We start from the raw sequence: 17,726 nt of genomic DNA, 5'->3' as shown, positions 1-17,726 counted from the left end.
CGCGAGCGCCCCGCCCGCCGCGCGCCTGAGTGACAGCCGGGCTGACCAACCGCGAGCCGAGCCCCGCGCCCGCCGGCCAATGGGCTGAGGCAGCGCGCGACGGGGCGGGGCCAGCGGCGGCGCGCGCGAGGCTGTGTAGCGCGGCCCGGCCCGGCCCGGCCCCGGGCGCGCCCCCGCGGCCGCTCCGCCCGCGCCCCGCGGGCACCGGACGCTTCGGCGGGGAGCGCGCAGTAAGTGCCGGCCCTGGCGGGCGCTGCCGCCCCGGCGCGGGGGCACCTCCGCGGGCGGGGAGGGGCGGGCTGGGCCGGGCCGGGCCGCGGGGGCGTCCGGCTGCGCCGTCCCGTCCCTCGGGCGCAGCGGGGCCGCCGCGGCCTCTTGGCCTTGCCTTAGCCCCGGCGGGGCGGCGGCACCGGCACCGCGCGAGGAGCCGGCGGCGAGCCCCGGGCTGAGCCGGCACCGCCCGGGCAGCGGGAAGGGCCGCGGGACCCGTTATCCGCCTGGGAACTCCTTCCCGGGATGGGGAAGGAGCGACTGCCCGCGGGGATGGAGCCCCCGGGGTGGCACTGCCCGCCAGGGACAGGGACGGGGCGGGCGCTGCTGCTCCAGTGTCAGTGCGGGGTCAGAGAGCGGTGACATTGCTGGGGAGGGTCCCCGCGCCGGGGCCGGGGAGGGATGGGAGCGTGGCCCCTGTCCCACAGCCGGGGGCGACAGCGGAGGAGCTCCGGGACAGCGGGAACACGGGTCGGGGCTCCCCCCTGCCCTGCAGCCTGGTCAGCGCTGGGGCAGAGGGAGGGGAAGCCAGAAGTTCACGCACGGGGAAGCCACATCCCGTTGCCAACAGCAACCCAACGCCGCTTGCACTGCAGAATTACTAGAGCCACTTCATCGTGGTGAAGTAACGCAGGAAAAATGCTAGTTAATCTTTGCCTTCTTCACCCAGCGACACCGTGACCCATCTTCATCCCTGTGACACAAACCTCTATTCCTGTCACACCCGAAATGACAGGGCAGCACAGAGAGACTAAAACCAAGACTCAGAAGAGCCTCAAGCTAGTGCCCGAAACAGTGTTCTGCATCTCAGACGTGTTGGCCACCGCAGCACCCACCAGAGATCAGTTTGGAAATGCTGGCTTAGGAGAGAAACAAATGCCTTCTCCTTATTCCCAGACCCAGCAGAGAGCTCAGCACAGAGCAGTCCTGGCTGTGTGAGGAGCTCTGCTGGTGCAGGCAATGGATCAATGCCAGCTCGCAGCAGCTGAGGATCTGGTTGCTCTTCTATTTGTGCATGGACTGTGCTAAATCCTGCCAGTGATAGGTAGTATCTGTCCCTGGCCCTAAAGTCCTCAGAGACTTGGAGTGTGCCCAGCCTGTAAATCAAACTTCCAGCACTCCAGTGACAATGGGGAAAGGAAGGTGGTGGGAAAGATCATCCACCTCCAGCTCTACTGCGTGAGCCCTGGGCCATCCTGGCACTCAGCCTCCCTATCTGGCCCTCTGCAACCTGGACCACAAGGGGGCTTGGGAACAGAAATATCCCCACCTGGACCCGGACCTGGTTGTCTAAGTCAGAAAACTTCCATACAGAACTGCTTCTAGAACTCGGTCTGTGGGCTTGGGAATCATCAGCATGAACAGGACCCTGGGAGTGTGAACGAGAGCCCCTGTTCTCACTAGACCAGATTTTCAGCTGGCTCATTTAATCTAGCCTAACTTCTTTGGATTTCCAAAACTGACACTTCATTGAACTGAAAGCCTAACTCATTTTGTTTCTAAAGTTCAGGAGCTGTTGATGATTTAGAGCAAAAGCTCTCTGCAAAGCCCTTGGGCCTGCTTCACTCCTTTCACTTTTTCAATTTTTTATTTCCTTGGTAGTGGCTTTTTTAAAAATAGGTATTATCATCATGGAGACTTTCCCTGAATAGCACAGATTGATGGATTCTGTCTGAGCAGCTGCTTGATCTGCTCAATAATTCCTTCCCTTTCCCTGCTGGGCTGTAGGTGCTGCTGCTGCTGTTGTGACACTGATTTCAAACTTGCCACCTTCGTGCCCCAGTGTCCACTACAGCTGAGCTCTGCTGTGGTCAGTGATGGCTGGGGATGTCCAGGTGGTTTAAAGCAGGTGCCCATGGTCTGGTGGTCAGTGAAGGACACAGTCCCTTTCAGCTGCAATGAACTCGTGACTCAGCACGACCTTAGGAGGGACCAGACCAGAACTGCTGTAACTCACCTTTCTCTAGAAACTCTTGGGAGTTCGACAGCTCCCACAGTCTCCCAGGCACTTCAGAATCCCCCTTTGCTTCACAAAGTTGTTCTCAGGGACCTGTGGGACAAACCCTGCATGTGTGGCAAGACATTTACCTGCTCAGGGAGATGCAGGACGAGTCAAGGTGGCTGCTCCAGCTGCTGACTGACCACAGGGCAGCCTGGTGCTGCTTTCCTGGTGTGATTCCTCTGCTTCAGCAGTTAGTGACAGATGTTAATCATGCTGTGAAATGCAGTTGTGGGCAGCAGTAAGGCATCACAGTATGGGAACTGCACAGTAACCTTGCCTGGAATAGAGCAGAGTGGAGCAGAACAATGGCTCATTTCTCTTTGCAGGCACATCTTTTTCTGTTCAGAGCTCATTAACCCCTCTGTCCCAGCTGCATTCCAGCCCAGACATGTAATGTCTGCTAAACTGCAGAGAAGTTACCAGAGAACTACTACAGTACTTCCTGGGGTCAGCTCTGCTCCAGAGTTAGCTGCATTTTCATGGAAGCACCTCCATGAAGCATAATGTTATATACAGTGGTTTTATAAACAAAGTGTGCAAATACTTTCCACAGGCTCATCCCACAGCATTTTGCAACTCCTGATCATTTGCACAATAGAAGCCTGAAGCAATTAAAGCCTTTTATGCTCTCAGCATGAATAGATCTATCAAATTTCACAACTCCAATCCAAAATTGGACTAACTTTAAAATTAATACTGATAATTACCAGAGCATGACTAAGCTTGAGTGGGTTCTTTCCTGGGGGATTTGAGAAAAACTCAGTGTCTTTAGTAGCATGGGGGACCAGTGCAACCCACAGTTTCCAGAGCACATGGGATGTCACCAGTGACTAGCACAACAAGGAGCTCCTACTTTGGATTCAATAAAAAGCATCCTGAGATATGGATGCCTCTCAGCTGAGTGTCATTTTATTGGATATGTTCCCACTGATATGTGTAACTTTACAAAAATTACCAAGAGAAGAAGCAGGAAAATGCTGTGTCTCCTGGGGCAGATAGAGACCACCTGGTTCAGTCTGGGCCAGACCAAAGACAGGGGTTCTGAAGTTGTCCCCACATGGATCTGCCAAGTGCCTGCAAGGAGGCAGAGCTGAGCAGTGAGGGGAGAGTTATTGCTGACTTAAGTGAATCAAGCTTTGGGGGCTCTCAGTACCCCCGAAAAATCTTTTCCTTATTTTGAGTCGACATTCAGAAACTGTCCTGGTGATTTGGGGAACTGTGGAAAAGGCTTTGCCCATCTCCAAGAGCTCTGCACTGTTCATCTGTTCTCATTCTCTCCTAGGCACAATCCAGTGTGGTTCCTATGAAGGAAACCCATCAGTGGTGATGCTCCAGGACAGCTCTCACGTGAGGGTCCTCCACAGGAAGGGCAGCTCTGCACTCTGATGGGTGAGGACACCAGCTGGGTGACAGGAGCTCCCAAGAGCGGGCAGGATGAGTTACAGCTCACCCTCTGTGCACGACTTGTATCACAGCACCCCCACCACAGCCAGGCCAGACCCAGGGACAGCTCTGGATGTGACTGTGCCAGAAACAGCCACCATAAGCCCTGAGACTACCAGCTTCAACAGCACCAAAATCCCAGATGTGGCCAGCACTGGAGCCGGCATGAGCACGATGCTGCTGTCCTTTGGGATCATTACTGTGATTGGGTTGGCTGTAGCTATGGTAAGAGAGCCCAGCTAAATAATCCTCTGTCTCTTGAGGGTGGAGGGTGGCAAGGGATTCTAGGACTGATTTGGGTTGAATAATTAATTTGTATTCTACTAAAGACTCACCCAGAACTGCTAAGTATTGATAGTTCCTGAGATCCCTTTCTTTTTAAAGCCTTTATCCAGTGCTCCAGTATTTCTGCAGGTCCTGAAGTCTCCAAACAGGATGCCCAGCAGGCCTAGAAGAAGCCTTATGTAGTTATTTGTTTTTCATAGCAATAGGAAGTTCAATTAAAAGAACACAAAGCAGATATTCTGTTCTGACTTGTTACCTGAAACAGTTGCATTGATTTAAACCTTGTCAACACTGGGGACCTGCAAGAAAGTTCATCCAAATTAACTTTTACAGCAGACTGTTGAAACCACGTTGATCTCCCCTGTGGACATGGGGTAATTGTTTCTGAATTGAAGTGGCCTGAACCCATCCTAGCAAGACTCACTCTGGACTGCACGTCCCAGGCTGTGCTTGCTGGGTATCCATCCTTGAGGGTTTGCTGTGTCACTAACCTTGCCATTAATGCTGTGGGCAGCAGCTTTCAGAAACCACAGTTTTGGGCCCAAAACAGGCAGTGCAAATGCTGTAGTTGTTCTTCTGATGTATAACCAGATCGTTTCCCTGCCAACAGAGAAGAGGAGGGAGCAGCAAGCTCCCATTCCTCATACGAGGAAGGGCTTCACTAACACAACCAGCAGAGGAGCCTACTGCAAAATTTCATTGCAGGCCCGGGGAGGAGTTTTTCCAAAAGCCCCTAAGAAAACCTGGAAATGGTCCTAAGTTCCCAAGAGCACCTCCAGCGTCCGTAGTTCTCAGCACAAGGCTGTGGAGGCCCAAAGCCTCCCTTCCTTCCCAGCGCAGCCGCTCGTTCCGGCTGACCGAGGCAAGTCCCTGAGCATGCCCTCTTTGCTTCTTCCCTTTCTGCTGGGGAGGGGGTAGCAGCACTTCTACAGATGAAAACCACAAAGGGAAGCTTTTCCATCCACTCTTAAACTGCGACATAGGTCCTGCAGCCACAGCAATGTGCTGAGCTACACCTAATAATACACCTAATACTCTTACTCCTACTAACACACCTAATAACAGGCCACTCGAGCACTTAGTGCCACACATGATGTGCTGCCAAGCTCACACTGATCCACATGGAATTTCATTTCCAGTTGTCACTTCTCCCTTCCCCCTGCTTTGGTGCACAGTGACACCAACCTTCTCCACCTCCCTTCTGTGTGCCCTGTGCCCAAAATTTCTCGGCTGCTCCCCATCCTGCCAGGACTGTTGTAATGGTGGTTCTCTTTCTCCTTCAGGTTCTGTATATCAGGAAGAGGAAGAGGTAAGTAATGTCTGTTGTTGGCTCAAGGGAACTCAGTGCTTCAAAATCCAGAGTGAGCTGGGAAGGACACAGGGAAATGGGGAGGGCATAAATGAGGGCTGTCTGAGAGCAAGGCTGCAGGAATCAGCTGTGTGGGACAGGCAGGGACACTGCACTCCTGGCACTGGCCCATCCTCTGACACCAGAGCTTCAAATACTCCTCCACAGCTTTGGAAGGAAAATAAGGTTGAGCAGGAGGAGGTTGGGGATCCTGCAGATCCTTCACTCCTCATCTGTGAGATGCACCAAAACAGAGGAAAGAGTTATGGGTGTATAAAGGAGCTGAGAACTCTGTCATGAAAGGTGTGAATCTCAGGTTTCTGCCATTTCCAGATCCCTGTTTTCCAACAGCCCAGACAGTGACAGCAGCTGGCAGCAGCACAGTGCAGAGATGCAGCTCTCTAGCCCAAGACTTAGTATCTTAATTTCCTTGCTAAGCTCCTAGCTGAAAATAAAGAAGAGAGCACCATGCAGGAAGATACATGATTTGTTTCTTCCGTCTCTGACAGCAGGACCAGTGAAGATCCATTGGCTGTGGTACCTCCTCCCTACCTGAGTCCTTGGGGCAGGCCTGGCCTGGCCACAGAATTTCAAGAATAGCTGCTGCCCACTGTAAAATTTCCAAGCCTGACCCTGCAGCCCAGGCCTGGATACTGCCACAGGAGCAGCTAATGCTTGGCCTGTGAAAGTAGCACTGCTGGAGATAATGGTTGTGCTGGCAAACCCATCTAGAAGCAGGGAAAGAATGTGTCATCCTCACACTTGCCAAAATAGATATTTGTGGTGACACTGCCAGTAACTGCTTGTGTGTTTCCCTCTGCCACCCCCCAAAACTCGGCTACAGCCTGAGGCAGGGCTCAGTGCTTTCCCAGGACCATGCCCACCATCCATCATCCATCTCTGAGCTGCCCAGTACTTAGGGAGACTCCTTGGGGTAACACTTCATAGCTCTGTCTCTTGGAGCAATGATACGAGAGCAGGAACAGTCTGTCCGCAGGCATCAGCCTCCTGTGAGAATCTCCCTCTTTCCTGTTCTCTATTCATGGTTTATTATTTTCTATTTATTTTTATGTACTTCAGCCCTGGAGTTAAAGTACTGGTAGGTCACTGGAGCAAGAAGTGGCCTGCTGCTGGCAGACAGTGTGACATGGCAGGACGGGCTGCTGTGGGCACAGGGATGGCCACAGATGCACAAGATGCCCAGCCAGTATGTTCCACTGGCTCTTTTGTGCTTGATCTTTTAAGGTCTGTGGGAACTTAAATCCCTGTCTGATTCCTCTGTGTGTAATGCCTGCCAGCATTGATTAGTGATGGCAATTAATCCCTGTAACTGCACTCTGGCTGTCTTCCACTCCTGCCTGCTGGTAGTGTAGTAGGTTCTTCTCCTCATCCCTGCAGGACAGGACACAGCCCTTACACAGCAAGAGCCACAGGAGCAGAATCCCTGTGCAGCAGGACAAACAGCCTGGAGAAAGCCTCAGCAGTGGGGTGGGGAAGGCAGCCTGAGCATCTGTTCTTCTCAACCAACCCTTTTCCCTCCCCTCCCATGGGCAGGTTGGAGAAGCTACGGCACCAGCTGATGCCCATGTACAACTTTGATCCCACTGAGGAACAGGATGAACTGGAGCAGGAGCTGTTGGAACATGGGCGAGATGCAGCATCTTCCCAGGCATCGCAGAGCAAGGTAGGAAAGACCAGTGAACCTCTTACTACAGCCACAGGTACCTGCACTGCTTTTCTTACAGACACAGGGGGCGCTTGTAAACTAAGACCTCAGGAGGACTTCCTCACCTCTGCCAGCCCCGGAGACTTGAGCATTTTGGAGTGCTTAGGATGGACTGAGGAGTCAGGCAACAAGGACAAAGTGTCTGGGGAGACAGAGTGCTGGTTCTACTCAAGTAGGAGAGAGAAAAGAGCAACTTGAGTAATTAAGGATGAGTTTACTACAGTTTTACCACCCAGGGCACCACAAGCAGTAGGATGAATGTAGTTTTGTGGGAGACAGGCCTTCAGTGCCCACAAAGCACTAAGGCTCCTTTGCCCTTGCCCTGAAAAGTAAGTAATTTCCACCCAATTCCAAGCTATCCCCACTTTGCCTAAGGATTCAAGTGTGGAACAAGGCCTTGCTGAGGGAAAGAGCTAATTGTGCTGGAAGCCCTAAGAACACAGACAGAGAGCCTGCACTGCTGGGGCACAGCACAGCTGGGCTTGTCTGCACTTCCAGGCCAGCCCTGCTGGGCACAGAGCACAAAAGGGAGCAGGGTTTTCTATGTGAGTTTGGGGTTAGAGAAGAAGCAGCTTTGACCCCTTCTGAGTGCTCCAAGGTGTGCAGTGTGCTGAGAAATTACCAGGCCCTCAGAGACCATTGACTTATTGCATCTGTAAGTTAGAAAGAGCTTGATACTTTGGCCCATAATTTTTGACTAACGGCCCAGATGGGTCTTTGACAAGAGAATATCTCCTTCCCAGTGTAGCAGGAGGTAGGAGAAATAGGGAAGAAGGGCTACTCACCATCATTTGAAGCCAGTTTCACAGTGTTCTCTGTCCTCTGTCACCTCCACCACACAAAAAGCCTTTCTGAGAGAGCCAGCAGGGATGGTTGGAACAGGTACATCTCAGCCAGTGATACAGCCTCTCCTTTCTTGAATGCCTCACCAGTTGCTCTGTGCTGCCCATGTCTTCCCCTGTTTTCCTGTCCAGGAGCAGGAATTCTCCCAAACAATTCTCAGTCTTTACACCTTCAGATAATCTGTAGCAAGCCTGGTATGGGCAGAAAGGGAAAGAGGAGATACTAAATAGAAACGTAATTATAAAATATTTACCTTGACCTTACCCAGCCTGCTGAAGAGCACAAAGGAGATGTGTGTGTTTGAATATAAAAGATAGTCAACCTATAGAATATGCTAGTTTGGGAAAGCAAGAAATGTGTTGTATAAAAGCAAAAGATCTTGTCCTTAGAGTAGCACATACTGGGAAAACATCAGATCCCTCTATTAGTCCACACAGGGGACTTCCCTGCAGGTAGTAGAGGGGGGAAATTATAAGGGCAGAAGTAACCTTAGTACAGCAAAAGCAGATCCTTCCTATACAGGGACTGGCCAGCAGGACACCTCAGATCCCTCCAGAGCTTGCTAATGCAGATACCTGTGCTTGGAAAGTAAAAGAGTTTAAAGGCTTAACATAATAAGAGAGGGAGAGTATAAAACAACAGCCGAGTTCAGGCAGTGGCATGTTTCCAGGCCTCCTTGATGTCTCAAGTCCTTTCATGCTGCCTTGTATACATAAATAGGGAGACCCAGTAATCCAATGATGTGGGGATTTTCACCTGGCATGGATGTGCTGCCTTACTCCCCAGCCTGTTGTATTTTCGTGTCACAGCCTCACTAATGCCGTGTTAGCCTGGCAGCCCCGCTGGGGGGGATGAACCCGAGTCCAGCAGTGCGGGCAGTGCTGAGGCCGGGCAGTGCCGAGGCAGGGCAGCCGTGCTGGCTCTCACCCTTTCCTGCCCCCACAGGTGCTGCTGGCCGGCCAGGGAGCCGTGCAGAGACCCAGCCGCCTCGTGTTCACCGACGTGGCCAACGCCATCCACGCGTGACAGCAGCTGCCCCGCCGGGCCCGCGCCGAGGACGAGGCAGCAGAGCAGTGACTTCCCGCCCGCGCGGCTGAGCCGCTGAGGCCCGCTGGGCACCCCGGGGGTTTGTGTTACCAGTGGGCACGGGCCCTGCCACCCCTCTGGGAAGCAAACCCTTCGTGAGGGCAGTGGTGATTTTTTGGTGCGCCTGTTCCCACTGAAAGGTCCCGAGCTCCCGTTTCTGGGCTGGCGCTGGCTGATTCCACCTGCCAGGCTTTGTGCTTCGGAACGGCGCCTGCTTTGTGTAGATTACCCTGTCAGAGCACACGTGTGGGCTCTCTGGGCCAGGGAAGGAGGAGAGGTGCACGTTTCAGACACCTTCCCCCTTGGCTTTGTGTCACCAGGCCCCAAGGGAAGCGATGAATGAGCCTCTCTGTGCAGTGACCACAGCTCTGGCAGGTCCTGGGAGTGGTGGTGGGGGTGACTGGTGGCAAAACCCCTTTGAGCAAGGAGAGCTGAGTGGTAACTGGGGCACACCAGGGAAAACACACACCAGGGGTTTATCCCTGCTGTGGTGTGTGGGCTGCTGATAAACGAGCACCCAAGGTGATGTTGAAGTGTAGGGAATGCGCTAGCTTTAAAAAGTGAAACAGAGAACATTTGGCCGATTACATCTTAACTGAGGAAGTGGCTGAATATCCCAAATCAGGGCTATTGTACAGAGAGAGTGGAATTCACACAGCCAGAGGCAGGGGCTGTCAGGGTCTGGCTGTGTGACTCTGTGCTGCTGAACTAGGAATAACAGTGCTTGGGCCACAAAGAGGAGTTGAGTTGGGGTTCCAGTATCTCGTATCCCCTCCTGCTTTGGCTCAGGGAAGTTTCTACAGGGCAGAGTGTTATCCAGAAGAAAAGATTAAGCTTTGAAATATTTTCTTTTAAATAAAGAAAAACATGTGTTGGCTCAAACAGCTCCATGGCTGCCTCCAGAGGTGACTAACAGCTGGTTTGTACTTCCTTACCTGCCAGGATCTGCAGTCAGAGCCTTCTCTTCTTCCCGCTGAAGGGAACACAGAGCTTTGTGTTAGCCTCTGCTCATGTCACCTGCTAGGAACAGGTAGGTGGGACTAGACAGGTAAGCCAGGAGTTTCCCTTAGCCCTGAAGCATTTCTCTGCCTGTGCATCCTTCAGGGCTGCAGGAGGAAGAGAGTGCAAAGGGGTCTCTGGCCACCTTGGCACGTGGCAGTGCAGTGTGGGGTCTGTCCTCTGCTGGTGGGCACCAGCCCCAAGGGCTGCAGACCAGCACAGCAGTGCCCAGCACCAGTGCCCAGCCCTGCCCTGAGCCCTCCTGATCTTTTTCTGGTACGTGCATTTGTCAATCAGATCATATTCCATCCACAGTCAAAGCAGAATCAGGGCAAGCCAAAATTTGAATGCAGATCCAAAGCTTTATACAAGGGGATGTTTCAGAATGGCAATTCAGGTATCATGTGCTTTGCTGCAAGTCTGGACCTGCCAGTTAGTTTTCATTCTCCCAAATATTTTTTTTTCCTTCCCCACTGTGATTGTTTTTTCCACATTCATCAAATGCAGGCTCTTTCCTGGGCATGTGCCACTGACCCCTGCAGGGGGTAAGGACCCCTGCTCCTTACCAGCCCTCCCTCCTTCACTGACACAGCTGCCCTCATGGCAGCTTTGCAGGGCTAAGTTGCTTCAACTTTTCACTGTCCTGCTGTCTTTGTAAAAACTAGGGAGTTCTGGGAGTACATTAGGACTGGGAGTGTAGAAAACAGCTCATCCTTCAAAGCCAGGAGACCTGGCAGGAGGCATTCCTGGGCTGGTGCTGTTTGCCTCCAGGGATGCTGTTGGAAGGAAGGTGCCTGGGTACAAATATTCAGTTTAATCGAGATTAGCCCTTGGAATTTGAGTGCTGTCTGTGGGTCTTCCCAGAGGTCATGACCAGCTGAGAAACAAGCATCCCTCCAGACACACAGACACACACACTTACCTTCTCCAGGTGCTCACTGGGAGTGGACAGCCCCAGTTCTGCAGCAGGACAGGGATGCAGAGGGCAGCGGGGGTGCACGGCCATCCTAAATCGCAGCGCTTCTCCCAGAAACCTTAGGATCAGAACTTAATTGGTTGTTTTAAACTCAATAAAAGGCAAGTGTAAGCTGAGCTGTTTCCTCAGTCCCACAGCCCACATAGTAACCCTCCCCCAGCTCCGTGTGCTGCCCTGGGAGCTGCCCAGCAGTGCATGTGCCAGCCCAGGTGCAAAGACTGCACCCTGTTCCACACTAATACCGAGATAAACCTTGTACAACAAACACACCTGCAGAGGAATTCTCTCCAGACATTCTTCCTGTGATGGTAGGCTTTGTGTCCTGTGATGACTGCCCTTAGATTAAAGTACAGATAATAAGGCTAAAAGAATATTACGGGTATTTGCTGGGCTTGTACTGGAGTATTCTTTTAGTTCCATAGCACCTCCTCACAGTTCTTGGGAGATTATGTATAATTTAGCAGAAGCATTATGATGTAATTTAATTCAAGTGTTTCTGTGTTTTAAGCATTGAAATATAATTAAGCTATTTACATGAAAATCTGGTGTGATTGTCTTTTTTCCCCCCACATCATTTGCATTTTCTGCAGAAAACTGCTGAAGTGGATCCTCAGTATCTGTTGGTAATTTGTGTGCAGTGAATTCCCCTGCTCTTTCAAAAACTGAATTAAGTGTGAAAAACATGGAAGGGGAAGATGTGCAGGGGTCAGGGTTTAGTGTCCTACAGCACAGAAACTCAGACCTCTTCAGGAAGGCTTGGTGGAGAAGGGGGAGAGCAGGAGCTTCCAGCTGAGCCAGTCCTGGGCATCCCGAGTACAAAAAGACAAATTCCACCTTGTCTGTTTGCCATATTACCCATTACCCAGCTGAATTCCTGCACAAACTAGGGGTTCATCAGCACTGGGAGCTCCATGATGGCACTGTGATGATGGCACCAAAACACAACTGTCGGTGTGTTTCAGATTTGCTGCTGCCTCACCTTCTGGCCAACAGCCCCCAGGCTGGGCACTAGTTAGCAGAGCTGTCAGATTAACTGAAGAGGCAACAGAATTAATTGTATGAAAAGCTAAATACCTGTATAGCCCACAGAACAATGGGGGGGGGGGAAATGGACTTGACTGTGGAGCCTTCTGGATGTGCACAGGAAGCAGAATTGGCTTGTGTTCCAATCAAACCTCCAAGATAGACAAGAGGATGGAATTAGGTACCCACATTTGGGCCATAGGGGCTTTTCTATTCCCCTCCATGTCTGATTCCTCATGCTCATTTCTTGTTTTCACATCGATCTGTGGGTGCTCCTGAATGACCAAATCTTGTTTTATATCCCCCTAAACTCCAGTTCTGATCAAGAGCCACTCACCTTGTCTGATGATGTGCATGTGTGCTGAGGGTGTTGCAGAAGGAGAAGGCAAAGCAGAAGTCCAAGGGGCTTGTGTTTCACACCTTTATTTCAAACAAACTTCAAGGCTAATTTTCAAGTTGCCAATGCTCTTTATGCCTTCACCAAAACCATTTATGAGAAACTTCCCAACATTGCTAGATAACAAACCTCATTTATCTTCTGTGTTTTGACCAACTGCAATGACCTCTTAGTTTTGGCCAAGTGAGACTAAAACTGCCTGAGTTTAAAAACCACTTGAAATGCATTTGCTTAGAGGTAGGATTTGGCTACACAGAAAAGGTAACTAACAATATGAAAAATAAGAAGTGGTTAACATTTCAAAAAAGACAATCCAAGTAATCCAGTGTGAGATCCTAGCTCTCTGAAGATGGCTGGAATTCTGCCCACCTTTCATAGGCATTTGCTTCTGTTCTAAGTCTGCATAAACATGGCAGCTGAAGCTATGGATTGGGATTTCAACTACACACAGTAGCTCCTAACAGGAATTCTGCTTCTTCTCCTCAAGCACCTGCATTTTTATGGAGACATGTTTTCTACTGTGGCTTTCCAACAAAGTATTAAGAGGTAGCAAAGACTAGATTTTTATCAAACATTTTAAGACAAGTACTTTGTACGCATTCCCAGAGGAATACTGCTGACCTAAAGAAGATGGATTTCCTGTCTAGCCAAGGCAGTTTCCACCCCTATTCCATGCCACCAGCTGAGAATGGTCTGACTGATGGCACAGGAAAAGCTCAAGTCTCTCACAGATGTAATCCCCAATCCATGTAGGAGAAGCTCCAGTCTCACACTGTGACAGGTGTTGCTCTCAGGTAACAGTGGTTAATTAAACAGGCAGTACAGCCTTGCAAGCAAAGTACTGAACCTGCCAATTCACCTGAAAAATCAGGTACAGAAGTTGGTAAAATATTTTGGTCTGCCACTGGAGTGGCTTTTGAATGCAGACAGGAACAGCAGCTGAACTCTGTGTCCACTGAAGAGCAGCAGCTCCCTCACCCGATTTCAGGGAAACATCAGTTGCATCTTCTCGTGTAAACATCAACAGTTACAGATTTACATGTGTCATGTCCCACCTGGATTTATCCACACAGCAGGAGTCAAACTCTTCCCACATCTGGCAGCAGAGCTTATCCTACAGCACAGGATTTAGGTCAGTCCCTGTGATCTAATCCAGTTAGTCCTTGATTTCTTTGCTATTTGGTAGCACAGGCACAAAAGTTATCCCTGATGCAGTTTTCTGCTGTGACCACCAAGCTCGCAGAGTTAGGACCAGGACTCTGATCACTACTAAGCAGAATTAATGGGATCAGGACTCTCATCACTGCTAAACTGGATGGACTGAACAAAATGACCTAGGGAAAAAAAAAGGCACTTTTCCTCCCTCTTATTTCTTAATCAGCCCTTCCTCTTAATTCTGCATACATTTTCTTGTGTTAAATAAATACTTGCCAAGGGAACAGAACTCTGATGAAAGGATAATAAATGAGCTCAATATATACTGCCATTTCATGGGTTTCTGCTATACACCACCATAAATTTAAAGCCAATTATGTTCTGTTTAAATATTTAACACTGTAAAGCTAGCCAATTTTACATCCTGTCAGAGATAATTGAAATACCCACTTTGTCCCTTTAATAGGCAGGCAGAGAGACGGAAAATACCACCGGGATTTCACTGTTTGCAACTGGATACTGGAAATACCCTCAACTCCTAAGAATTTAACAAGTTCAGCTCTGACACCAAAAGCACAAATCTGCAAACAGTGTGAGACTGAGAGCAGCCAGCACCACACTCAAACTGCCTGGCTACTGCTGCCTCCCAAAGCCAAACTAGCACAAGGTTTTATTTGCATGGCTGACACTAGAGGACCCCCCACACGCACGCTATGGGCTGAAGACAGAGCTAATTTAAATTTAATCCCGAGGCTCTGCAAGGAAGTAACTTCTGTGTAACTGATTCTTTACAGACACTCCTTTGAAGGGATGAAATGCAGTGGCTGTGACTAAGCTTGTAAGCACTGTTGTGCACTCGGAGTTGCTATCAAATTCGGCGGAGGGGGGCACCACCAGGCCAAAAGCAAGTTATAAGAGATGGCCCTGAGCTGATCATGTTGAGATGCAAATTTCAGAATCAATCCCACGAGACATCGGGGTGTGAGTTTTGCCCTGAAGCATCCAAGTTACTGACCACTGGAGCAACAGCACTGGAAATGGCATGAAGGTTTTTCTTTCTGATATAGCCAAGAAAGGACTCAAAGGCTGTCTTCAAGATGCAACCCCTATGGGCAACTGAGCAAAAGGTAACTCTTGGCACTGCTCCATCAGTCTGCCAGAGGTGGGATGATATACAAGTTGAGCAATTAGCTGTGTGAATAGATTTCCCTTCCTGTATCTGCACTGCTGAGTCAACATCACCTTTCTGATGAACTATTGCAGTCTGTGGCAGGGTAAGGCACCAGGTTATCCAAGTATTTTTTAAGAAACATTAATATCCTCATAAAAGGTACACTACAAACTGTGAAAGGCATCTCTCCAACAAGGCATTTGCTGTTTCTCCCCCTAAATCCCTGTTTGGGTGTTTGGGGTAAGCAAGCCAGCAGACAGCAGGAGAGAGAGCTTGGCCAAAATTATCACAAAGGAAAAATCTGAAATACAACATTAAAAATCCTGTTTGCTTTCCAGTTCTCTGGATTCAGTAAGACATGAACAGGTGGCACTACTGAGCTGTGGCAGGGATGGTACTCTGAGGTCTCTTAAAACCAGCAGTTTTGCCGGGCCTGGAACCACGTTTTCCAGTGATGCCTAAAGGGAAAGATCATGGGAGAGAAAGGGTTAGAGCTCTGGGTCCAGGAGCCTTGCTGCCCAAGTGCCCCTTACAGAGCCAGTGCAAGGTTAAAAGGTGACAAGAATCCACTCCCAAACAACCAAAGTCTTCAAAACAACATTCCCTTTGCTCTTGTATCAACTCCAGGCTAAATGGAGCTCCTGAGAATACTGAGAACCCAGAAGTGACAGTCTGTGTGAAAATGTCGGCTTTCTCTTGTGCAAACTCATGATCAACCTCTGCTGAGAGCAGCTTTGTATTTCCCTGGATCCTCATTGGACACAAAGTACCAGAAGTGCCCCACCCAACATCAAACACCAGGAAAGCAGAGGCACAGAAGGGCTGAAAACTGTGTGAATGAGGAACGTTTCTGGCTACACAGGCTTGCTGTGACCTGTGAGTAAGCCCTGGCTTTCAGGAGAGCTGAGGGGACCACTGGGGTAGCAGAGGGAACAAAGAAACACAGAAGTTTGCAGCTGCTCCATCTCAAGTGCACGGAGGAGAACACAGGGAAGCAAAGATGGACGGAAAGGAGCAAGATCCTGAGGCTGCTTCTGGCTTTGCACTGGGTCTTGGAAATTCTGCCATAAAGCAAACTCTTTCCCTCTCACACCTATACTCTTTTAGCCAAGCACAGTTATTGGGAAAAACCACAGCTGCTTTTTTTTGGCTTACGAGGCTGTGAAATGAGGTTCATCAATCCTTTGGCAGTGGTACTCGTGGAAAAGAAGACAAATGCTTCTTGACTCAGACAAACAGAAAACATGAACACCACAGTTGTGATTGGCAGCATCTGCAGGTAGCAACACAACAGAGCCTGATCCATTAACAAACTCCTGCCTGCTCCTGGATAACTTGGAGTCACCCATAACCAGTGCCTTGGAAAAAACAGAGCTAGAACCCCCAGCCATGGCAAAAAGTACAGCTAGCTTTAAAAAACAGCTCTCTGCCCCATGGCAGGCTTGCAAATCCTGCATATTTCTAATCCAGCTCTTCTTATTTCTTGATTTTCCCCATACCAGACTGTCTGAAAGGCAGTCAGTCAGTCACTGTTTATTTCAGTAATTCATCTCAATGCCCAGGGCAGATCTCCTTCCCACTCAGGGCTGTTCAGTGTACAACCTGCAGGATGGGCAAGCCCGTGGATGCTCCCCTGCCCTCCCTAGTGCAGCACCTCAAACACCCTCACCTGGAAGGAAAAAGCAAACCAACAAACCCCTCAATGACCAAAGCTCTGGCTGTGGCAGAAGATCATTAAGTGAACACAGACTCCTGCTAACAAGTCTCAGAGCTGCAGCCTCCTGCACAAGTAGCACAAGAACTTGCAGGCATGTAACATCTTCGTTAAACCCAGACCCACAGAATGGGTTAATCCAGAAACTACTTGCCTGGAAGCTGCTACAGCTGCATTGTGCTTGCAAACAAGCCCCAGTATCTATAGCTTCCAGTAAGTCAGAACATCAAGCTTCCCCTTTAGTCAGAAGTTTTAAGCCAGGATTACCACTCCATCTCAAGCTCCTGAGCAAGTAACAACCACTGAAGTTTTCCAGAGGATTGCCAGGTTTCATACTCCACATGCTCATTCCCACTGATTTTCTAGCTGGTTGTTTTCCTACAGAAGTGCACACCTTCCCCAACTGCACACCTTCTCCCCCCCCAGCACTGAGCTCACCCAGGGCTCTGGGCTGCACTACCATGTGCTGCCCTATCATGTGCTGCACGGCTGTCTCCCGCCGACCGCAGCATCCGCCCATCCTGGCACATCTGCTGCTACCTCACTGCAGCAGGAGGGAAACAGATTCCTCCTGTCACTGCTCCTGGTCCCACTCGAACTGACAGGAAGAAGAAAGTCCCCCCAGTGGCTGTGGTTTGGGGCGATGCTCAGAGGGGCCGGAGGTGAGCTCATCACCCGCCAGCCTGTGGCTCTGCTGATGTCACCGCCCGGCTCCGTGGCAGGAAGTGATACGGGAGCAGGAGCCCCAGAGGAAGCTGAATTGAGCAACTGAGGTTAACTCCCCTGGCATTCAATCATGTGGCATTTCCAGGGACTTTCTAAGAACCTGAGGTTGGGTTTGGCTGCCCGGTGTCTGTTCGCTCGCTTCGCACGCTCAGCGCTAACGGCAGCGGGATCACATGGCACACCAAGGCCATCTACCTCCCCTGGGCTGCTGCTCCCTCCCCCCTCCCACTCAACAGAGAACATTCAATGAATGGCTTCCTACAAGGCTCACGGAAGGTGGGACTCGGCCACACACAAGTTTTCTGGGAATCTACCTCAGAAACGGCCCTGAACGGTACAGGCTGGACTTGGAGTTGTACTTCCTCAGGGCTGAGGTGAGGCTGGGGCTCTGGGTGGTGCAACTGTACAGTCCTACAGCAGGGATAACAGTTATCTGGGATCTCACCTCAGAGGAGCTTAGATAACTTAAACTGGTCAGTGCCATCGTTCTCTGTGCTGCTGATGCACCTCTGCTAGTGCCAGCATTGCCAGAGAGGACAAGCCAGGAAGGAGGGAGCAGGAC

General features: G+C 50.5%; 2 protein-coding genes across 4 annotated transcripts in view; one reads left to right on the top strand and one right to left on the bottom strand.

The window, feature by feature from the left end:
• Nucleotides 1-101: 101 nt before the first annotated feature.
• C11H3orf18 (chromosome 11 C3orf18 homolog) lies at nucleotides 102-11,519 on the top strand. Its single transcript, XM_064667890.1, has 5 exons — nucleotides 102-230; nucleotides 3,555-3,940; nucleotides 5,284-5,309; nucleotides 6,903-7,032; nucleotides 8,863-11,519. Exons 2-5 carry the CDS (start codon nucleotides 3,707-3,709, stop codon nucleotides 8,941-8,943), a joined length of 471 nt encoding a protein of 156 aa, XP_064523960.1. The 5' UTR covers nucleotides 102-230; nucleotides 3,555-3,706; the 3' UTR covers nucleotides 8,944-11,519.
• An 889-nt stretch (nucleotides 11,520-12,408) lies between these two features.
• Nucleotides 12,409-17,726, bottom strand: part of LOC135420417 (high mobility group protein HMGI-C-like) — an 86,585-nt gene continuing 81,267 nt past the window's right edge. For all 3 annotated transcript variants that reach the window (XM_064667888.1, XM_064667887.1, XM_064667889.1), the window contains one exon: nucleotides 12,409-15,182. In XM_064667888.1, the coding sequence (XP_064523958.1) occupies nucleotides 15,097-15,182 (86 nt within the window). In that variant the 3' untranslated portion in view covers nucleotides 12,409-15,096. The remainder of the gene's footprint in view (nucleotides 15,183-17,726) is intronic.

This window comes from Pseudopipra pipra, chromosome 11, assembly GCF_036250125.1.
Source record: "Pseudopipra pipra isolate bDixPip1 chromosome 11, bDixPip1.hap1, whole genome shotgun sequence".
Taxonomy (NCBI): domain Eukaryota; kingdom Metazoa; phylum Chordata; class Aves; order Passeriformes; family Pipridae; genus Pseudopipra; species Pseudopipra pipra.
The sequence above is the reverse complement of the archived record's forward strand: the minus strand, read 5'-3'. Positions and strand labels throughout refer to the sequence as shown.

Excerpts from the sequence above, each read along its gene's own strand:
- C11H3orf18 (XM_064667890.1), top strand. The coding sequence starts at position 3,707 with ATGAGTTACAGCTCACCCTCTGTGCACGACTTGTATCACAGCACCCCC. Across the intron at positions 3,941-5,283 it reads TTGGGTTGGCTGTAGCTATG|GTTCTGTATATCAGGAAGAG; the intron begins GTAAGAGAGCCC and ends TTTCTCCTTCAG. Across the intron at positions 5,310-6,902 it reads TATATCAGGAAGAGGAAGAG|GTTGGAGAAGCTACGGCACC; the intron begins GTAAGTAATGTC and ends TCCCATGGGCAG.